Consider the following 21,947-nt stretch of genomic DNA (forward strand, 5'->3'; position numbering starts at 1 on the left):
CATATAAACCTGACCTTTCTTTCACTCTGTACTTAAAAGAGCCCCTCAAAATGACATTTTTTCTATTGTTTAGTCATGCCATGGAAACTTGAGTTCAATAATATATATATATATATATATATATATATATATATATATATATATATATATATATATATATTTGTATTCGTTGCATTCTTAAGACTAAAAATAAAATTGGGATTGGGACCCAAATAAGGTCCTGGATGGGGACCATAGGGATGGGGACCCAGAAGCATTTGGGTCAGAATCAATGGGGGTAAATTTAGTCTCAAGGGTCAAGTAAATGTACCCCCTTTGATTCTCACCCAAATGCTTTTGGGTCCCCATCCAGGGCCTTGTATTTGGGTCCCCTTCCAGGCCCATGCATTTGGGTCCCCATTCAGAATCAATGGGAGTAAATTTACTATAATATTTTTTTTGTCTTAGGAATGCGACAAATACAAAAAACATAATTGAACTCAAGTCTCCATGGCATGACCAATCAAAAGAAAAAAAAAGTCATTTTGGGGGTGCCTCTTTGCCAAAAATAGCAGATCTACAAGCTCACAACGCCTCGCAGGGCGTTTTGGCTAAAGTTCTCAGAATATGGACATTCAAGTGGTTATTATAATAAAAAGGAGAAAAAAGTTTCTATCACACAAAGATTTGGAGGACCCCTTGTAGTAACTCCGAAAACCACCTAGGGGTCCCGGACCCCCTGTTGAAGACCCCTGTTTTACAATACATTGCCAAAGCAAGTGTCAAAATATGATAAACGATAATAACAGTTGAAAATGGGGAACGTATACACAGTTGGAGGTGGTACAGCATCCAACTGTGGATGCTGTACCACCATCGATATAAAGCTTTTTTGAAACAAATAGCAGCAATCTTTTGCAGTCGCTTGTGGTTCCCAAACTTAAAGTTTGGGAACCACTGCTCTACGTTGTACCCCAAAGTGATCAAATAATGTAAACAAATGAAATGGGTAACCCACAAAAGAATATGTGGGTTACCCAATTTATTATTTGAATTTATTAACTACCGTATTTGTTAGTTTATTTGTAACTAGCCCTTACCCGTTCAAAGATATGAGCTCCAAAATGATGTGCAGTGTGTGGGTTATGGGATGTTCATGCTAGATGCAGAATAGATAGTAGATACACCATAAAAATGCTAATATACAGTATATGATTTGTGAAAGTGACAAACGGGCTTCACAGTTATGTTAGGTGTGTTCATATGCTAATGGTGATGCGATTTCAGATCAATTGCTCCAGCCACTGAGGAGAAACGCTGTTTCAGACAGACAGACAGACAGACAGACAGACAGACAGACATTCACAAAATTATAGTATAGACTAGCCCTTACCCGTTCAAAGATATGAGCTCCAAAAGGATGTGCAGTGTGTGGGTTATGGGATGTGCACTGTGCATACACTATATGAGGGATGGAAAGTAACTTTAACTGGTGCTTGCATGATAATATGTAGGAGCATCAATGTAAGAAACCCGTTTCGTTTAATGGCTACAGAGATACTGTCCACTGTTCACAGTTATGTCAGGTGTGTTCATATGCTAATGGTGATGCGATTTCAGATCAATTGCTCCAGCCACTGAGGAGAAACGCTGTTTCAGACAGACAGACAGACACTCACTCAGACAGACATTCGCAAAATTATAGTATAGATGGAGATCACATTAAACCGTAAACGTAAAGTTTCCAACTGCTGAAAAAAAAAAAGAGAAAGCACTGGGAATTTGGATGATTTAAAATATGTTGTAAAAAGTCTGTAAACATTGTAGTAAAACAGACTATACCTATTAAAGTAGATTCATGTTGGTTAGAATGTTCCAAATAACATATTACATTTTTCGAATACAAGTCAAATGCATACTAAATGTACTGGTACAGTATCCGAATAACCATCATTTATTGTTCCAAAACAAGTCAGCTGTTAAGGTCTCAACACTGGGAAAGAAAGGCAAAAATGTACCCTAAAAGCCGCGGGGTCTCCTCTGAGGGGCTACATATGGGGGCTTCTTATTATAACTCTATGGGGCTACCCCTATGGGGGCTACAGAAGCCGGGGAGGGCAGTAGCGCTGCCTGCAGAGGCACTGTGTACTCTTGTCAATATTTATCCCAAATTGTAACTCATCATCATCTCCTCCATAGAATATCACATTATTCTATTTTATTATAGTATATTTAGAAAATACTCGAATTGTATTATTATTCTGACAGCTCAGAAGACATACCATGTGCAGTACAACAGTAGTGGTTATAAAATGTGTTCACCCTGTTGTCTCTACACGAACAGTAACATTGCATTGTTAAATCATGATCACAAATGACAAAATAACTACTTATTTGACTTTGAAATATCATTTTATTTTTACATCAACATTAGGTGGATGGTGGACCGTTGCCTAACGACAATTTTCACATGTGGCCAGTGGCCACTGGGGACCCTGTCAGGGGCCAATGATGAGATGTCATGCTCATGTCACCATGACTCAGCCATAACCATATAAGGAGTTCCCAATGCAACTACCATTTATGGTGTGTGTTGTCTAACCTCAATGTGTCATCATGGCATCAGGCGCAAACAAATCAGTCAGCTCCATATATGGGTACAAAAGGCCACCATGGGCATAACATGGACATTGACTGACAGATACTGAAATCTCCATATATGGGCATATCACCATGCCCATACTGTATATGGGCATATACCGATGACATCAGGGATCTCCATACATGGGTATAAAAGGGGCAAGGACTGACAGATCTCCATATCAGTCAGATCGGTGGTACAACGTAGATGTGAGGGCCGCGTAGCAGCCAGAACCTCTATTTTGTACAATGCCAATCCGACCATCCGACAGACTTCCCACTCTGCACATGGCTGAAAAATGTTGGGGCACCGGCAGTCTAACCCAGATGAAGCGAAGGGTTTATGTATACAAATTACATTTATTGTCTATTTGAAGTTTTCTGCATTCAGATACATGACTACAATTAACTTTACAATTGTGACAGAATTGTGTAATCATTTATTCAACAGTTAACAGGATGAATGTTTATTTATAGCCACTGTATACTCAGGATGGTGAGTAGAGTACTGAGTAATAGTTGAAGTGCTAGAGGAAGAGTCAATGAGGGAGACACTCTTATTACAGCAATATTCCAATCCAGTAACACCCCACATCTGTTGATAATGGAATAGCAATCATTCACTTGAGAGTGAATGATATCTGACCATCACTCTCTCACAAGGAAATCCATTATTACCAATCCAACCCTATTCATGCAACATGGACTTCATAAAACAGTACAATTTGCAGATCTAAATCTCCATTGGACAAGTATACTACTTAACAATGGAGGTTATATGCTGCAGAATTGGAGTGCACATTTGCATATCATGAAATTATATCAATATAAAAAAACATGAAAAACTGAGGGGGGCATATTATTATGAGGCTACACTATCCATGTAGAAATTGTCCCCATGGCAGGAGCTCTTTAGTAAAAAATAAAGGGGAATCCCTTGCAATGTGAGAAATTGTTCATCCAATAATTGTCCAAGTGTGGTAAAACATTTCTCTACCATTGCATACGTCTATCAGAAAGGCATTGGTTCTGATCATCTGTAGTTCCATCCATAGCCACAAAGTCACAGAAATCACCAGCCTGTTCAAGACCAGTTCGGTTTGCAATGTGCTCCGAACACTGTTGGATTTATTTGTAGTGCTGTGGTGCCAGGATTCAACCAGGACAGTTTCATGGCAGTGTCCGTCCACGTGAATGAAGGTTTAGTCATTGCCAGAATTTGGTTCAACACCTGTTTGTCACATCACAAAGAGCTGTTCGTTGCTTGGTTATTGGCTGTTCCCATGGTGATGCTCTGTTTCTCATTCAGTGTTTTGACGAGAGACGCTGCAGGAGACTGTAGTACCTTCCGTGAAAGCCTCATTCTGCCATCTGTTGGGTCTCGTCCAAAGTACTTGACCTGTCGGCAGTGGTCCAGGTATAGAGACACACACAGATAACACATAATGGGAAATAGATATTTAAATAGTTGAAGCTGAAGTTATACTTATTGGGCCATTTTTGAAGTAACTGATGACATACCTGTATTTGCTGTCCAACTTCTAAACCCAAAGCGCTTGGATGTTTAATCTAAAAGAAGACAAAAGGCAAAGGTTAAATAACTGCTATGCTCAGACCTCAACTACAAAAACAAAAACAAACTAAATCTAATGCAATCTAACTAAACTAAACAAAGTGATGAAGCATAGTGTGATTTCTTATTTTCTTTACCTAGTTCATATGCCCCACACACACACACACACACACACACAACCGTCCAACATCCATCTAGTTTGTTTTGGTCTGTTTATTTATAATTATATGCTAGGTGTTTTTTGCCACATAGGCAATGCACCTAGAAAACACACACACACACACACACACACACACACACACACACACACACACACACACACACACACACACACACACACACACACACACACACACACACACACACACACACACACACACACACACACACACACACACACACACACACACACACACACACGCACACACACACACACACACGCACACACACACAGCGCAAGAGAGAGATGTTCTAACCCGTTTGCTGTCCAACTGGGAGTTGTGGAGCAAGACAGCACTCATATTAGGATAGAGTTTCACCATCACACCAATGTCCCTGGAAGTAGAGGTGGGAACTGTTTAAATACAGTGTGATGTAATTTGCAAAGATGATACTGAATAGGAAACTGTATCTCACTGCTGCAAACTTGAATCAACAATGGGTCTTATTTGTGGAGGTGAGCAAAAATAAATTGTGTAAATTAAAGGAGGATTTACAGTACAGTACACATCAAACTTAAAATATTTTTCATCAGTTTGATAAATAAAAATGTGTTCAAATACAAAAAAAGGAAAATGAAAATAACATTTTACAAATAACTGATATGAAAGATTAACGACAGATAAACCATCATACATAATGCAATGCTTAGTTTACCTTATTTCCATGATGGTGGCAGTGTAGACAGCACCAAACTCTAGCTGCTGATCTTGCTGCAAAAGACAGAGTCCCCACACATTTTTACCAATGAATTTCCAAAACTTTTCCAGAATATTTAACTCAATTAGCCAGTAGCTATGCCCCTCCCAAAAAGCTTTTGTCCAATGCTAGCTTAGAATAACTTCAAGGTTTGCCTTGGCAAGCTGCCGGTTGCTAAGCTAGCATTGGACAAAAGCTTTTAGGGGAGGGGCATAGCTACTGGCTAATTTCCAGGCCTATACTGTATAACAATCATTCAGTACATTGAGTACAAAAACGAGTCTCTTACTCCTGTGTGCAATGCCCAAAGACAGGCAGTGTTGCAAAAATAAAGCATAAAATGGTTATTATGGTATAATTCAATTCCGAATTATTTTCTAACACCACCTATCCTAGACATACTAGTTCAACCGATATATCATAACTAGGAGTTAAATTGTTTACGCTTCATCACCGACGATTCACAACTATGCTCTGAATAGTTAGGTTGCACTGCACAGGTTGGTGTCACATCACGTGACAAAGAAACATATCTACAAGCTAACTCTCCGTCACGCTGCAGCACTTTGTGAGCTTGCCTTGTAGATCTTTTTGTCACACACATTAGGCAGCAATCACGCAGCCCGTTTGGTGAAAAACTATTCATATTACATATTTTGTGTAATGTTATACTCTCCTGGAGAATCAATAGCCAAAAACAATGCATAGACAAATATTTTTCCAGGACCTTCCAGGACCCTTGATCAATTCCAAACCTTTTCCAGTACTGGAAAAAGATTTTTCTAATATCAAAATATTTCCACGAATTTCATGACCGTGTGAACCCTGAAAAGAAACACAGGCATGCATGGACGCACGCATACAGTACGGTACATGTTCAGATCAATAGACTGATGACCCATTAGAGGGAATGTTTTGTACAGATATGTATTTTCCAACATAGTAGCAATGACAAGGTTTAGTTCCTTGTATACCACCAAACCTCAACTCCAGGAGCTTTTTGTTGTGTTAAACTAATGCATTTTTTACAAGTTACAAGTTACTTTTATTGCCACACAACCAGGTTGGTGGTATTTAGTTTCAGTATAGAAATGTGTTGCAGCTCTGACAAAAACAAGGATCAAGACATAAATACATGAAGACATTTTGCTTCTGAGCAGACTCACGTCATCTTTGCAGATCTCGTTTATAAATTCCTGGGCTTCATTCATGGCTCCTGGCGTTGGAGCAAAAACAGAGAACGTCTCCTCGTCCACCTGGCTTATAGTGACTCCTGGACAATGAAAACATATTTTTTATAATGTTATAGTGGCTATAAAAAGCTTTTATTCTATTGCCTGGAAAATCTGTTACAATGTTACAGCAATATAAAACATATTGGATATTGGCTTGTCAAGTCACTATAGCTGAAAAAAGAGTCAGATTGGTATGCTGTACTGAACCTATGACTTGTGAATCCACAAATTGTCCCCAAATGATTCCTACTGTACTCTGTAGAGTCAAAAGTTCTAGCTGATATCTAAATGAGTGATTACCTGTTTCCGCTTGTAGTCTGCGGAGGTTATAACCCCCTGGGCCAACAAAGCGTGCTCTTCTGGAGACCGGCACCCGAACATTCTCTACAGAAATTATTAAAAGAGACAAATAAATAAAAATACAATTACAATAGAAAGAATAAAATCTTTCAATTTAAAACCAGGCAGGTTGGATTTTGACAACATACTTTGGAAAAAGAGGCACTCAACAAGATGGCCTGGGTATTTCCATTGGTATGTCTAAACGAAACCTTCATACAGTCGGAGCATTCATCTTTAGGCCTTAGGACTATCAAAAATAGCACACAATGTAGCATGCATACAAGCAAAGACACACATGCTTACCAACAACAGGTCCATTTTCCTTCCTGTTAGCCCTGGGTTTGGCTATAGTCTTATTCATGATTCCTAGGATCTCCTTCTTTGCAACTGGAGCATGGTCAGTTTGATACAGATGGTACAGGGAATTAGGGACAATTACATATGGTACAAATTTTGCTGACAACATTAGCTGATAGTTAAGAAAAACTAAAACTTTCACATTTAATGCATAATTCACAAAACAAAAATGCATACACAATAAGAAAAAATATAAATACTGATCAAATTCTAATATACCCCTTACTACAATGATTCACCGGCCTTGACTGTTTAAAGTTTCACTGCCATTGGTGCTTACCTGTGGCCTGCTGGATTGCCTCCATGACTACTTTCAGAGGCAAGCCTGGAATCTTTACATCAGCCTAAAAGTAAGACGTAAGAATGAAATCAACAAATGTTATATAAATATGGGCTAGTGGAATAACATTCTGTAACATTCCGTCTTGATTTGCATTGTCTGAGAGCATAGTAATGATGCGATGAGTGTACCTGTAAGGCATTGATTCCTTTGGTTGTTCCTGACAATTTGAAGTCCATGTCTCCAAGGTAATCCTCTATTCCCTGTTTATAAAATAAAAAATCAATCATATTCAGAAAAGTTGGTTTCAGTTACAGTAACACCCCTTCCCCTAGATTTCGGGGAAACTACTGCAACAAAGAGTTTAATATATACAAACTTCAAACATGAATTTGTCTTTCTGCCTTTTCAAAACACGCATGATCCCAGCCAAGCCATGTGTACCAGAATGTCAGTGAGTAATCTGTAGTCTTGGATCTCAGCAGGTTTGTCTGGGTTTGGTTTAGAGATGAGGCCAATGGCTACACCTGCCACAGGAGAAGATATGGGCACACCTGGAGACATACAAGAAGGACTTTTATCCACCAGAAGCTTTAGTTATGTATACCTCACAGCACTACACTAGACAAGATACTATAACGTTTACAATATCAGTCGAATGTTCAGAAAACTCAGCTGAGTGTAAAACTGAATTGAATTAACTAACACAGAGGATTACATTGTATTCTCAGTACTTTTTTTGTCATTACTTGTATCAGTGCATCATTGTCTCTATACCTGCATCCATCAGAGCCAAGCTGCCTCCACATGCTGAGGCCATCGACGAAGACCCTGAGGGGAAGACATGAGGATGAGCCGAAGTAATGCCCCGAACGGACCCGAGGCAATTAGACCCTACCCTACCCTGACCCGAGAGACAAGTCAATATTTTAGACCCGAAACGGCTCGGTTCTCTGGTAATCGGGTCCTGGAAGACCCGTGCAACCCTCTAGTGAGGGGGTCAAAAGATAAGATGGAGAAAACGCATAATGGAGAAAGAGGCAGAGTGTCAAAGTATACTGTATGTAATACCAGGGAGAGTTGGATTACACAGTTGGAAAACTCCAGGAGGCAAGTCTACAACTTACCATTTGACTCCAATACCTCGGCAGTCACCCTGATCGTGAAAGGGAAGTCTTTTGGAATTACTGATCTCAGCGACTTCTCTGCCAAGGCCCCTGAGAAGAAGAACAAACAAATACAAACACTATATATCAAAGAGCCCAGGTGTTGTAGAAATAATGTCTGGGTGGATATTAAACACAAACAGAAGAACAAGTTTAAAGTGATCCCTGACTAATACGACAAATATGTCTTAATACATTATAATTGTCCTCTATAACTACAATGTAAAATTAAAAACACCTTAAATATTTTATTTCTTCTAGAAATAGCTAATCTTTCACTCAGTAGGGGAAATGCCTGTCGCAAGTTGATGATGTCATAAATGTCATGTGTCATTTTTATGGCATGCATGCATGTGCAAAAAAACAAAACACAAACACATTTGAAATATTGATTTGATGCTCATATTAACCATAGGAAGTATTAAGTTTGTTTTTATTTTCACATGCATGCCATAAATTCCATAGGGATAGATCACACTTGACATTTATGACATCATCAACTTGCGACGGGCATTTCCCCTATTGAGTGAAAGATTAGCTATTTCTTGAATAAATAAAATAATTGAGGTGTTTTTAATTTTACATTGTAGTTATAGAGGACAATTATAATGTATTAAGGCATATTTGTCGTATTAGTCAGGGATCACTTTAAGTTTAACAAACACAAACCATGTCCAAGCTCTCTCCTGTTAATCCCCCCCACCTTGCCTATCTCATTGGTAGCATATGGAGGGAACTGAAATCAGCAGAAAAAAGGGAAATGTCAGCTGATTTCATAATTTATGTGGGATCACACAGAAATTCACTTATTAAAGAAAATGTGGAATATGAAAAACTCACTTCATAATGGAGCATGAAGTTCTTGTCTTTGATGCCACTGTAGAAGAAAAAAAAATAGCAGAAATAGGTGACAGAATTTAAAGACCTTTAAATCATTTCTCCAAGGTGTTATATGTCAGAGATTTATGTCCAGAGAAGAATTACAAGGAGGTTTAAGTACAGTATTTAAAGTAAAGCACTGTATTTGAATTGTCTGATTATAACACTATCTACTAATCCAAGCTTAATAAAAGGAGGGTTAGTACTGGTGTCACAAACAGCAAATTGGAAGACTTTTAACATTATTTGAAGCATGTTGTATAACTTTACCTCAGAGCTGTGGTGATGATATCTGTTTTAATACTAGATTCCAAAGAATCAAACGTCACACTGCACAGCACCTACAAAACAAGACAAGGTGAGGACAAATGTACTGTTGCTAGCTGTTTCCAGGTTGATTCTCATGTTTCCAAGGGTGTACTAAACAGTTGCAAGGCTGTTGCTATATTCTATGAGTAAATCTGGTAAATGTAATTACTTGTAATGAATATATTAGTGGGTAAAACCGAGGAGCTGGTGGTGGTCTTCTGACATACCAGCATCATCCACAGGGTGTCAGTGGAGATTGTGGACACCTACAAGTTCCTCGGTGTACACTTGAACAAATGGACAAAGTAGGTGCTGGCGCTTTTTGCTCGTCTATACTGTATATCGTACTGGTACTATATTGAAGCGTTTTTGTCAATTGTCCTCCGAACCAGTATGGTATATTGTATCTGGAGGCAATAAATTATGCTATCAATTAAGACTACTATTTCAACAATGTGAATATACTCTAGTGTTTCATATTCTCTTTAAGTTTCATGATCTGTGGTACTCTCATGTTGTACACTTATTTGTTTATTAAAACAAAATCTAAATAAATCCCCATTACCTGGCACCTTAACATCAACTAGCATTCCAGGGGTCCAAGACATTAAAATACATTAACGAAAATATATAAAATATGACAGTGAATCACAAAGGAATACTAAAAACAGCAAACATTTTACAAAAGTCGAGTATCACATAAAAAGAGACCAACAGATTAAAAAAGTAGCACTATCAATCTGGTATACATAAGAAAATATGTTATTGTATGTTTTGAGTGTACACTGTATGTCGAGGTTTCCTTTTAAAAAGGCTTTTTAAAACAGGTAAATGTTTCTTGGGACTTGGGGGGTTCATCAAGCTTTGTACTTGCATGTACCTGTGTTTGGCCTCTTTGAAAGACAGCTGAGCCATGGAGTGGCTTGAAGATGTCCACTTCACAGGATATGTCCCTCAAAGCAGTCAGCTCTCTCCCATCACACCTAACACATGCATGCATGCACACAACAGTACTTAAGCACATTTTCATGCCATGATGACTCGCTATCATTCTCACTATCCATTAGAACACAGATGGACTATACACTTTCTGGCCATTGTTTGCACAGGAGTAAAGAACGTCTAATGGCTTGTACTAGCCTTGCCTTGTGCTTACCTCCTGTACTCGTTGAGCACCAGATTTCGGAAGACTTCTTTGGACACTGTGTTGAAAGATTCAATGTACTCAAAGGGCTCTGCCTGAGGGAATCTCTCTGCACAACACAAAGGAGATGCATGCTGATTAGATTATATGCTATGGAACCTTCAAACATTTTAAAGAATGTCGTCGCGTGCAAGTCATGTGCACACGCATGTGGCCGTGGCACGGCGGTCAGCATTGTAGATACCAGGCAGGCAGTAAACACTGCAGAGAATACTAGGCGAACGTCCAGCTGGCCGTCTATACAGTGTAACTGAGGACGTAGGTGAGGCATGCCCGAGTATTGTTATGCAAAGCAGCCAGGTAGGGGGATTGAAGTGTTGAATGTGCCGTCAACACATCTTGACGGCGTGCGTGCAGTGCACGCATGTGCATGTGGGGTGTGCATGCTTGCAGCTTGAAAGGTAGTGGAACGGCGCTCCACCGTCATCTAACCCCAGTTCCAACCACAGTTAAAGATGTGTTTGGAATCAGTGTAAACTAGAGGGCCATCTGGATACATTTTCACAGGGACCAGGAGATTTTGGCATGTTCATTCTAGGGGTGTCATATTGGCATATTAATTACCGGTAGGTATTACGCTGACGTCACGTGGCTTCTACTTTTTCTACGTTTGCAGTGTATCCTTGAAGGATACACTGCAACCAATGAGAAACCTAATCTGACAGATCTTAATTTTGCAGAAAAGGTCTTGTGAGTTACAGCTATACGTTGTTTTATGAAATAGTGACAAGAATGAGTGAATTCCGCTAAAAGTTTAATGATATAATCAATTACAGAAGTAGGAGCCGTTAATTAATAAAATTGCACCTTTTAGGCTTTCCTCTGTTTCAAGTCGAATTTTGTTGATGGCATCATCTCTAGAAAGCTGGCAAGAGGAGAGAGAAGTTAGTAATTTAAACCACAAATGTTTCCTAAACATGTCTGACTAAATAACACTCTAAAAATTTGTTTTGAACGTTATTGTCTCTGCCAGGAAATAGTCCGTCGTAGACCAAATCACACAAATCTGTCCACAATATCTCTGGAGTTATGTGATCAAGATCAGAATGATCATATTTTGTTCCTAGTGGCTATGACGGACTTCCAACATTTTGCAGGCCTTGGGTACGTAAAGCCGGCATCATAGTCGCCTGGGCGGTGGAAGGCTTTACACCGCGGTGTAGTCTTTTTGAGTCATGAAACTACAACGTTACATCATTCCTCGCGGTGGAGAGCTTTACACCGCAAGTCCCAACACATCTCTCTGTTTTTACTATCAGACAGACAGGCTCTACACCCCGTTCACTGATTGGTCGATCTAGACCAGTCAGTCACGGTGTACAGGACTCCACCGTGAGTGACTATGATGTCCTGCACTTATTTTCTGACTTGAGGTGGAAAGCTTTCCACCTCAAATTTGCGGTGGATAGCTCTCCACCGTACACTCTGATACGGGCTTAACTCGGCCTGGCGGAGACCAGCTTTTTTTTCTTTTTTTTGTTTTCAAAAGGATATCATACAGTACAATGCAAAAATGCCACCAGGGACATCAACAAGTTAATCAAGTAACATCCTAGTAAAAGAGTTCACTTTCAAATATTCCAAAATTACTCACCTTGTCATGGGTGTAATTAGTAAAAACAGCATAGATCCTTTCTGAGGCTGACCTGTAAGATAATAAAAAAACATGAAAATGTCTCATTCCATCCAGTAATATTACTAGACAAACGGGTTCATTTTGAGTCAAAATGTTCTACCACAGAAGTCTCGGCCATGCCTTTCGGCCTGGCGGAGAGAATTAAGCCTCTTATCTTAACCCTATAATTTAAACTATTTGAGAACATATTTTTGACTTTGACAGTTTGATGGAACCGATTTAACCTACTCAGTAAATCTATACGTCTTGGGATTATATAACGCTTAACATTTAACCCCCCACTACACCTAGTTTTCCCAAACTAACCCCACAACCCTTTCCACCATCCTGTGCCCCCGTCAGCAGTACCACTAGTCTGTGTGGGAAAACAACAGTCTTACTGGCGTGTGTGTTCCACCATGTCAGCTGGGGGGGAGAAGATCTTGACCGGGGCGCGCTTGGGGACTTTCTGCTCTCGTGCCAGCTGCTGGATGGCATGGATTATCTGCTGTGTATGTTTGACTCCCACCTTGACAGCATGGCAGAAGTCCTGCTGCAGGACATTTTCCCCCGACGCCTCAATCATCACTGTCAGGACAGACAGACATACATAGCCATTTTACTGGTGCCGTCTTCTCAACATGACCAATCTCTGATCAAATGGAAGGTTTAAGGTTGTTAGTCTGTGTACTGACTGACTCACCCACTTGACTGCCGGGGGATCCAGCTACCACAAGGTTGAGAAGGCTGGAAGTCATCTCCTTCCTTGTGGGGTTGATCAAAAACTCACCATCTATCAAGCCCACACGCACCGCACCTGAACAACATACAGTACACACACAATTACTGTACGAACCAGGAAATGTATATACTATGCATGGGGTGAATCTTATATATACAATTGAGCAAAAGCCGCATCCCACTTCCAAGCCCATTCACGCCCACTTTGCATCCACTTCAATTCAACTTCAACTCAACGGTAGGGAGTTGGGACGTAGGGAATACCGCCCATAACTCTATCATTGGCCCCCCGTTGCCATGGTGACCGCCGTCCATTGGCTCGTATTCCCAGCTATGGGACCGGCGGATCCAATTTCAACCGAGGGGGGCGTAGCCAGAACACACACACACACACACACACACACACACACACACACACACACACACACACACACACACACACACACACACACACACACACACACACACACACACACACACACACACACACACACACACACACACACACACACAATAGCTAATAGTTAGCTCACAACTTTCCACTTTTCTCTTTCACCTCAATCGCAGTAACATCCGTATACACCACTTGGCTAGGACTGATCACGTGGCACACAGAGTTCTGTGTTCGCAAACCTCTAGTTCATTACAATTTGACAGATACTCGACAGAATTGTATAAATTATCAACAATATCTGGACTCTGTTCCTCACCAATTGGTCCATTCCAGGGGATGTCAGAGACGGCCAGAGCTGCAGAAGCTGTTAGAAAACAGAAGGTTAATTTTAGCATAAAAACAGCGCAGTATACTACTATTACTTCAAAGACATGGACAGCTGAGACTGGACTCACCTCCATTAATGGCCAAAACATCTGGATCATTGATGCCATCCACAGCCAGCAGGTTACACAGAACCTGCAGTGCAGAAGAATAACAAGTCAAATCATACTGTGTTTCTATCTCTGCATAAAGGCTCATTGAAATATGCATTCTCTTTTTTTGTTACATGGTTGCTACTTGCTCCACACAAGGGACATCGAATCAGGAAAATGTACTACCAATTAAATGTGGGTTCTCTAAAACTGACCTGGGTGTCATAGAAGTAACCCGCAGGGAAAAGAGGTCTTATAGACCTATCTGAAAACAGAAAAACACAGAAAAGATGGTTAAAGCATTTAAAAAAAAGGTCAGGGTTTTAAACACGTTAATAAGTGTCAAGTTTGAGCAACGAACTAGCCGTGTTAATAGGCTTACACATACTGTGATTAAGACCTCATTAAGAGAATTGGGGTTAGTGACCATCTATACTATAATTTTGCGAATGTCTGAGTGAGTGTCTGTCTGTCTGTCACAGCGTTTCTCCTCAGTGGCTGGAGCAATTGATCTGAAATCGCATCATCATTAGCATATGAACACACCTGACATAACTGTGAAGCCCGTTTGTCACTTTCACAAATCATATGCTGTATATTAGCATTTTTATGGTGTAACTACTATCTATTCTGCATCTAGCATGAGGCATGTCTATTCTGCATCTAGCATGTGTTGGCTGGCCCTCTTTCAGATGTTGTCATGTAGATCGGTACACAGTATCTCTGTAGCCTTTAAACGAAACGGGTATTTCTTACATTGATGCTCCTACATATTATCATGCAAGCACCAGAAAGTTACTTTCCATCCCTCATATACTGTGTGCACAGTGCACACCCCATAACCCACACACTGCACATCATTTCGGAGCTCATATCTTTGAACGGGTAAGGACTAGTTTACACTAACCTAGAAGATTATTTAATTATTTCCGTTCATGTAATTACACTCCAGAATGGCCAGAGCTCTAGAAGCTGGATTTGTGCATAAAGTTGCGACTCTGTTACCTTGATATCTGCTACACTGCCAGCAAATAATACAAATATTACCAGGAGAGGTACGTATTAATTGTGATCAAGTGCTGGAGCTGTGGAGCCTGTTCATTATCATACCAATGAGTCTGCTGGTGAGGATCTCATTGTCGGTGGTGCCCAACTCTCGTCTCAGGTGGTTTGTGGGAATTCTGCCAGCAGCAGCTGCCTTCTGCCTGTAATCCACCTGTTATTCAGAGCAATTATCATCAGAGACAAGTTCCCTAAATGCGCCATAGCACTAGGACTGCATTATATCATTTACTCTTTTAATGAGGCTGATACATTGGGCACATGACAAAGGGCTAATAATTCTGTCTGTATTAATGACACTATCCATGATCTGCATACAAATAGAATGATACAGGGCTGATTAGTAGCCAACCAGGTAATGCAGCGACCACTTAAGAAGCTGACAACTTCCACGATCAACTCCAGCTGGAGACCTGTGTTGCATCATCTGTCTCTAATGTGTTTGGTTTCCTTATCTTGCATCACTACTGTCCTGTCTAAATGAAGCAAACATGCTTATAGGTATATTCAGTGATTGTATTTAATTCAAATAAAAATATAAATGGGTTTCCATTCATTCTCCTCACTAGAATGTGTGCTGACCATAAAAGGACTTCCACCATGGCCCGTGTTCAGAGGTGGCCAGCCAGTCCTCGACCAATCAGGGTAGAGTATGGCCGTAGTTATGTTATGATGTTTAGTTGATAATGGTCAAAATAAAAGTTTTGAGAACCACAGTCGCTCTGAATCTGCTAAAAGCCTAGATTGTAAACTACTGAACGCATAAAATGCCACAGTCTCGTAGTAAATCAGTATCATACATATCCTGAAGCTGGAGACGTAGGCCTACCGATATTCAGTGATTGGGTCTAATGATCAAAACGAGAACATTATAATGGTGTAAAGATCTATAAAAAAACTAAACATTTCCACGCTGTAAGGCCAGTAAGCGACAAGATGACCCCCGGCCACTTTCATTATCACTGAATACACCTTTAAGAAATAAATGATTTAATAATAAGAAATACAATTTGAATTAAAGTATTACTATTCTAATCAGATGACCAAAAATAAACGGAAACCCCAACTAAACAACGAAATGAGTGAAAAAGGGAACATAAAGTTGCTTTGGCAAGTACATCAGTTGTGGCAATACTTCTGAAACAGGAGTAACCTCTGTAAAATTGATTACTTTAAGTCCATGATCTCATTCTGAAACAGAGGTTGCATGGTGAACATACCACTAGAGGCATGAACTGAGTGGCAGATGGTTTGGTCTTGCTGACAGCGGTCACCATCACTGAGGTGTCACCAAGCTGCAGAAAGAGAAAGGAGAAGCACATGTGAATTACTTTAATCTCATATGGACTTTTTTCTAGAAAACAATCTTGAAGACATAAGTCAAGTTCTGATTGGTCGGTTTGGGGCAACAGATTAGTACTACACAAATATCGACTCAAATTATAACTAGTGTACTATCAAACCAGTAATACTCCAACCAGAAACCAGAAATACCATACTTATCCTTACTGAAAATGCCATACAAACAGCAAATATTACACAATGCTTTAAAAACACACCTCTTCTTATTGTAGTTAAATATGAAAATCCTGACAGTAAAGTCAAGATTCTTTCATAAAATCAACAGATGCTGTGTAAATACCCTGCATTCAAGAGATTCATTTAATGAGCCTGATTGCTCAAATTTTATTATGTCATAATTCATTTAGCTAGTACAAACACTTCGGTGTTACACATAACAGGATGCTTTTAGTTCAGTTTCTATTTTTATCATCATAGAGGCTGTAGGCCTATTATAACATAAAAATGTTGGCAACAAAAATATGAATTTAAAATGCTAACCCACATCATATCAATAAGCACATTTGTTTTTATCAGTAAGAGGATGTTTTTTTTATCAGAAGAGGAAATTGTGTTAGTGGATGTTTTTGTCAAGCAGGGGTTGACAGTAAGGTCTCAGAGTCGGCAAGTGCAGGCCAAAAAGTTACTTATAAAACGATAGGTAAGATTTTAATTACCGCTAAATGTAACACTTATTTTTTACTTACTGGGGCTATACGATACAAAATGTCATACCTCTATATACGTCCAAATCCAAATACCTACATACAATAGAGATGATTAAATATGTCTATAGTTTCCCACTTGTTATTTATATTTTTAAGTAAAGCAACAGTAAAAACAGCACATTAGGTAAACAGTGCTCTTATTTTACATTCCTCAGTTTATAGACAGTTTTGTCCTCTCTCAAATGCCCGAAAGATTTTTTTACCTGCTGGGGGCAGGTGGGCAACCGGCTTTAGTGTCAATGCCTGTCAAGTGTAACGTTACAGAGTCTGAAGAAGATTTTAATACAGACAATATTTCTGTAATTTGACTTTAGTTCAGCTTCCTAGGTAGTTGGTGTGTTGTATGGATGTTATTGTCCTGTATTTGTCATTGCTGGAAAAGCTGTGTAATGATATCAGTTCACACTCATAAAAGATACTAAAGTCTCAATGTGGTTTCATACTAGTTCAATAAATAAAAGTAATGTTACCTGGACAACTGCAGCTCCATCTGCAAATCTGGCAAACTTCCCCATAGAGATCTCAAGTTTCCTAAAACAACATCACATTCATTTATGACAACAGGAGTCCAGGACAACCCAAGCTTACAGTACAGCTGCAATATTGGGTTGTTTATCGTCTCACCAAATATTGAGGCTATAAATCTACATCCACACAGCGCGTGTCAACACCATCTTATAACAAAGCCTGAGCTACAGTACCCAGTCAAATACTCAATGTTATCCATTTGTAACACAGTCAGGGACTGTACAAATGGAACCATTTCTACATTCTTAGAGACTGAGGAGCTAAATTACCACTGGGGATTCTACTGTGTAGTACAGTAGTGTGACAGAGCACATTGACAGCAGGAAAAGAAACCCTGACAAACCAAGCTCCTACACGGTTTGCAATGTAGCTAGCATTGGAAAAGCATTGCAGTACTTGGCAATGGCAAATACTATCATAATCCATGGCAATGGGCCATAGAATAACAATATCAACTCACTTTTCTCCCAAGTCCACCACGACTTTTCGTGAAGTTCCATGGCTGCTGTACACACTCTGGTGACATAAACGGACACCTAAACGGGCCAGTGACGGCCCGAGCCGCAGCGAATGCATATTCTATCTATTTAAAACAAAATATTTACAATGAAAATGTTCTTCTGGGAACAGTGTGGCTTTAGGTTATATTCGTGCGCATGGGGGCTTCCATGACAGTTCATCTCATGTCAAATGTGCGGAAGTACAACGAGAAGCTGGTCCTCGGATTGGATGACTCTTGTGTGCAGCTTCAAAAGGTATCCCCACACATTGTCCACACATGATAGTTCCGCTTTATCATAGTCTACTGTATTGCAGTCATAGAGCTTGTAAGTCTGTTTTACATTACATTAAATTAATTAGCAACAAGAACATAGCATTTAAATTACATTCTACACTACAACCACTTTGCATGATCTTACTGTGATATGGGCATGTGGCACAATATGTGAATTGTGAAGCAAAAACATTGGTGAAGATGAAGATGGAACTCAAGGATAGTCTGGAAGGAAGGGTATTTTTGGATATGGGATGGATCACTATCACCATTAAAGCACAGATAGATATGCTTGATGGCAATTATTACATTGTTAAACAAACATCTCATCTCAGTAATATTAAAAACCAAATAGTGGGGACAATTCTTTTTGGTTTGTTTCATGCACCGTCTGTCATCCACAATGATAGCTTCATCTCCATCAGCAGCAGCCTATAGTTAAATGACTGAACTGTAAGCTCTTCTATCGAGTGCGTTTGTGTGTGTGTGTGTGTGTGTGTGTGTGTGTGTGTGTGTGTGTGTGTGTGTGTGTGTGTGTGTGTGTGTGTGTCTAGTAGCAGTTCTTCAATAAAAGGATGATGTCCTCAACTTTGACGCCATACAAATAGGCCTACATTATTTATTAATTGTTACATTTTGTAACATGTAATGTATGTTGTAAGTAACATTTAAGGTGTGGATTTATGTTCTGTAGCTTGCAGACATGGTGGATAGACACACACAAATTCAGGCTGTTTATTATTGCTGTTGTTGTCTCTTGGGAAATGTTACTGTATCTCTTGTTTTAACTGTTTTAAGTGTCCCAAGAAAACAAGGCTGTGTTTGCCAGATCCACCCCAAATAGTCCATGGGCCATACGAGTTGTCGGTATCAAAAAGGTGGCAAAGGTTACCATGCATTTTTGAAAAGCTCTATATCTGTAGATTATATTTTGGTATGATAACCCTTTCTTAGACACAGCTAAATTGGTCTTATCAGCCGCTAGAGTTGGTGTCCCATTAACTTTACATTACAGGAAAAAAAAGCTAAAAATGTATCTGCTTTAAGTAGCATATGAGGGGTCAAGCTAGGGGGTTTTCATGATGCTGAATCCATTGCAAGCATCTGTTTTGCACAAAAAACATTCCTTGGGCTAAAAACTGTCCCACAAGACTATGGTTTAGTGATGAAAAGTGATGAGTCATCACTTTTCACACTTTTGTGGGGGCTGTTTTAGCCCCAGGAATGTTTTTCGTGCAAAACAGATCCTTGCAATGGATTCAGCATCATGAAAACCCCCTAGTTTGATCCCTCTTATGCTACTTAAAGCAGATTAATTTTTAGCTTTTTTTCATTGGGACACCAACTCTAGGGGCTGATAACACCAATTTAGCTGTGTCTAAGAAAGGGTTATCATACCAAAATATAATCTACAGATATAGAGCTTTTCAAAAATGCATGGTAACCTTTACCACCTTTTTGATACCGACAACTCGTATGGCCCATAGACTAAAATAGGCCTACTAGGCTTGTGTGAAATATTGACAAATACGAAAACTTTTTGTAAAGCTTTGTTTTCATTTTTATTTTGTTTAAAAAATATATTTGGTTTTTCACATCAGTTTTTGCTATCAAACATATAATTTTGCGGATGTCTGTCTGTCTGTCTGTCTGTCTGTCTGTCTGTCTGTCTGAGTGTCTGAGTGAGTGTCTGTCTGAAATCGCATCACCAATAGCATATGAACACACCTGACATAACTGTGAAGCCCGTTTGTCACTTTCACAAATCATATGCTGTATATTAGCATTTTTATGGTGTATCTATATCTATTTAGCCTACAGTACCTTTTATGACCACACATGTTAAGGGAGGGGCGCTGTTGTTCAGGCCATGCACAATCACACACAAACCCACACACACACACACGGGGGGGGGGGGGGGGGGGGGGTTCTGGCCCTGTTGTCCAAAAATCATGCAGATCGGTACACAGTATCTCTGTAGCTGTTAAATGGAACGGGTATTTCTTACATTGATGCTCCTACATATTAGCATGCAAGCACCAGTTAAAGTTACTTTCCATCCCTCATATACTGTGTGCACAGTGCACATCCCATAACCCACACACTGCACATCATTTCGGAGCTCATATCTTTGAACGGGTAAGGGCTAGTTTTGTTAGTTTTAGAATAGTCTGCCTTGGCCCTTAACTTAGTCTGGCTCCAGCCGCTGAATCGATACCTCTATTCTATTGGATTCATCAAGTGAAACAGAATGAAAATTCAGTGTCAGGCTACCCTTACCATTTACTTACCTTAAACACAAAGAAGTAGCCACTAAATGGCATATTGTAGTCATTATGTTTGATTATGCCTGATCACTTTGCACCTTGCTGACTTTTTAGATGAGTAGCGGTAGTATACAGTAACTTATAGACTACCAAGCAATTACCAAGGAAATTGTGCTCTTTCCTATATTCAGAAAGCTCTCTCTCTCTCTCTCTCTCTCTCTCTCTCTCTCTCTCTCTCTCTCTCTCTCTCTCTCTCTCTCTTACTCCCGAGTCCCCCCTCACACACACACACACACACACACACACACACACACACACACACACACACACACACACACACACACACACACACACACACACACACACAGGGAGTTCTACAGTCAGTCATATTATTAATTCTACTAGGAATACAACAATTTTACGTTTATTGTGGAAGAACTTGGTGATACAGTGGACTAATTTACAAGTCAGTGGAGTTTCAGTTGAATTGAAAACATTGCCTGTCATTCTGCAACTGAGCAAGTGGCACCAAAAGGTCATAATACGCATCCTGAAGAGGGATGTACAGTCACAGTCAAAAGAGTGCAAAGGTCACTAGGGTCAAAAGGCCTTAACAACGACAAAAAGGCACTGATAAATAACAGTTATGCGCTACAGAGTAAAAACTATTAAGGCGCAAGCTGTCATCAAGACTACATGCAGAAAAAAAAACGATACAGCCTCAATCTCTCATACTCATGTCTTTCTTTCCTTGATACAATGCACAACTCCTAACCAAGGACAACAGTATTTGAACTTACATAACAAAGACCTCCATCTCATCTCAGTAATATTAAAAACCAAATAGTGGGGACAATTCTTTTTGGTTTGTTTCATGCACCGTCTGTCATCCACAATGATAGCTTCATCTCCATCAGCAGCAGCCTATAGTTAAATGACTGAACTGTAAGCTCTTCTATCGAGTGCGTTTGTGTGTGTGTGTGTGTGTGTGTGTGTGTGTGTGTGTGTGTGTGTGTGTGTGTCCATATTATGATTGTGTGCATGTATCACAGTTAAGCCTGATTTATACTTCGTCGTAAGACGTGTTGCTTGCCAAAGGATCGAGTATGGCGTATACTTTAATCATTATGTGCAGTCA

General features: G+C 39.7%; 1 protein-coding gene across 1 annotated transcript; it reads right to left on the reverse strand.

Moving 5' to 3' along the window:
* Nucleotides 1-2,607: 2,607 nt before the first annotated feature.
* Nucleotides 2,608-18,436, reverse strand: LOC308297023 (polyribonucleotide nucleotidyltransferase 1, mitochondrial-like). Its single transcript, XM_080740403.1, has 28 exons — nucleotides 18,228-18,436; nucleotides 17,710-17,770; nucleotides 16,391-16,465; nucleotides 15,219-15,324; nucleotides 14,324-14,373; nucleotides 14,088-14,151; nucleotides 13,949-13,996; nucleotides 13,201-13,314; nucleotides 12,899-13,085; nucleotides 12,477-12,528; nucleotides 11,690-11,747; nucleotides 10,835-10,931; nucleotides 10,559-10,661; nucleotides 9,640-9,710; nucleotides 9,331-9,367; nucleotides 9,160-9,226; nucleotides 8,452-8,541; nucleotides 8,102-8,155; nucleotides 7,769-7,878; nucleotides 7,516-7,587; nucleotides 7,325-7,388; nucleotides 6,991-7,074; nucleotides 6,646-6,729; nucleotides 6,277-6,383; nucleotides 5,069-5,124; nucleotides 4,669-4,747; nucleotides 4,141-4,188; nucleotides 2,608-4,018 (listed from the first exon to the last, which is right to left on the reverse strand). Exons 1-28 carry the CDS (start codon nucleotides 18,341-18,343, stop codon nucleotides 3,863-3,865), a joined length of 2,310 nt encoding a protein of 769 aa, XP_080596529.1. The 5' UTR covers nucleotides 18,344-18,436; the 3' UTR covers nucleotides 2,608-3,862.
* Nucleotides 18,437-21,947: the final 3,511 nt, after the last annotated feature.

Source organism: Nannobrachium achirus (genome assembly GCF_963921795.1).
Source record: "Nannobrachium achirus genome assembly, chromosome: 13".
Taxonomy (NCBI): Eukaryota; Metazoa; Chordata; class Actinopteri; order Myctophiformes; family Myctophidae; genus Nannobrachium; species Nannobrachium achirus.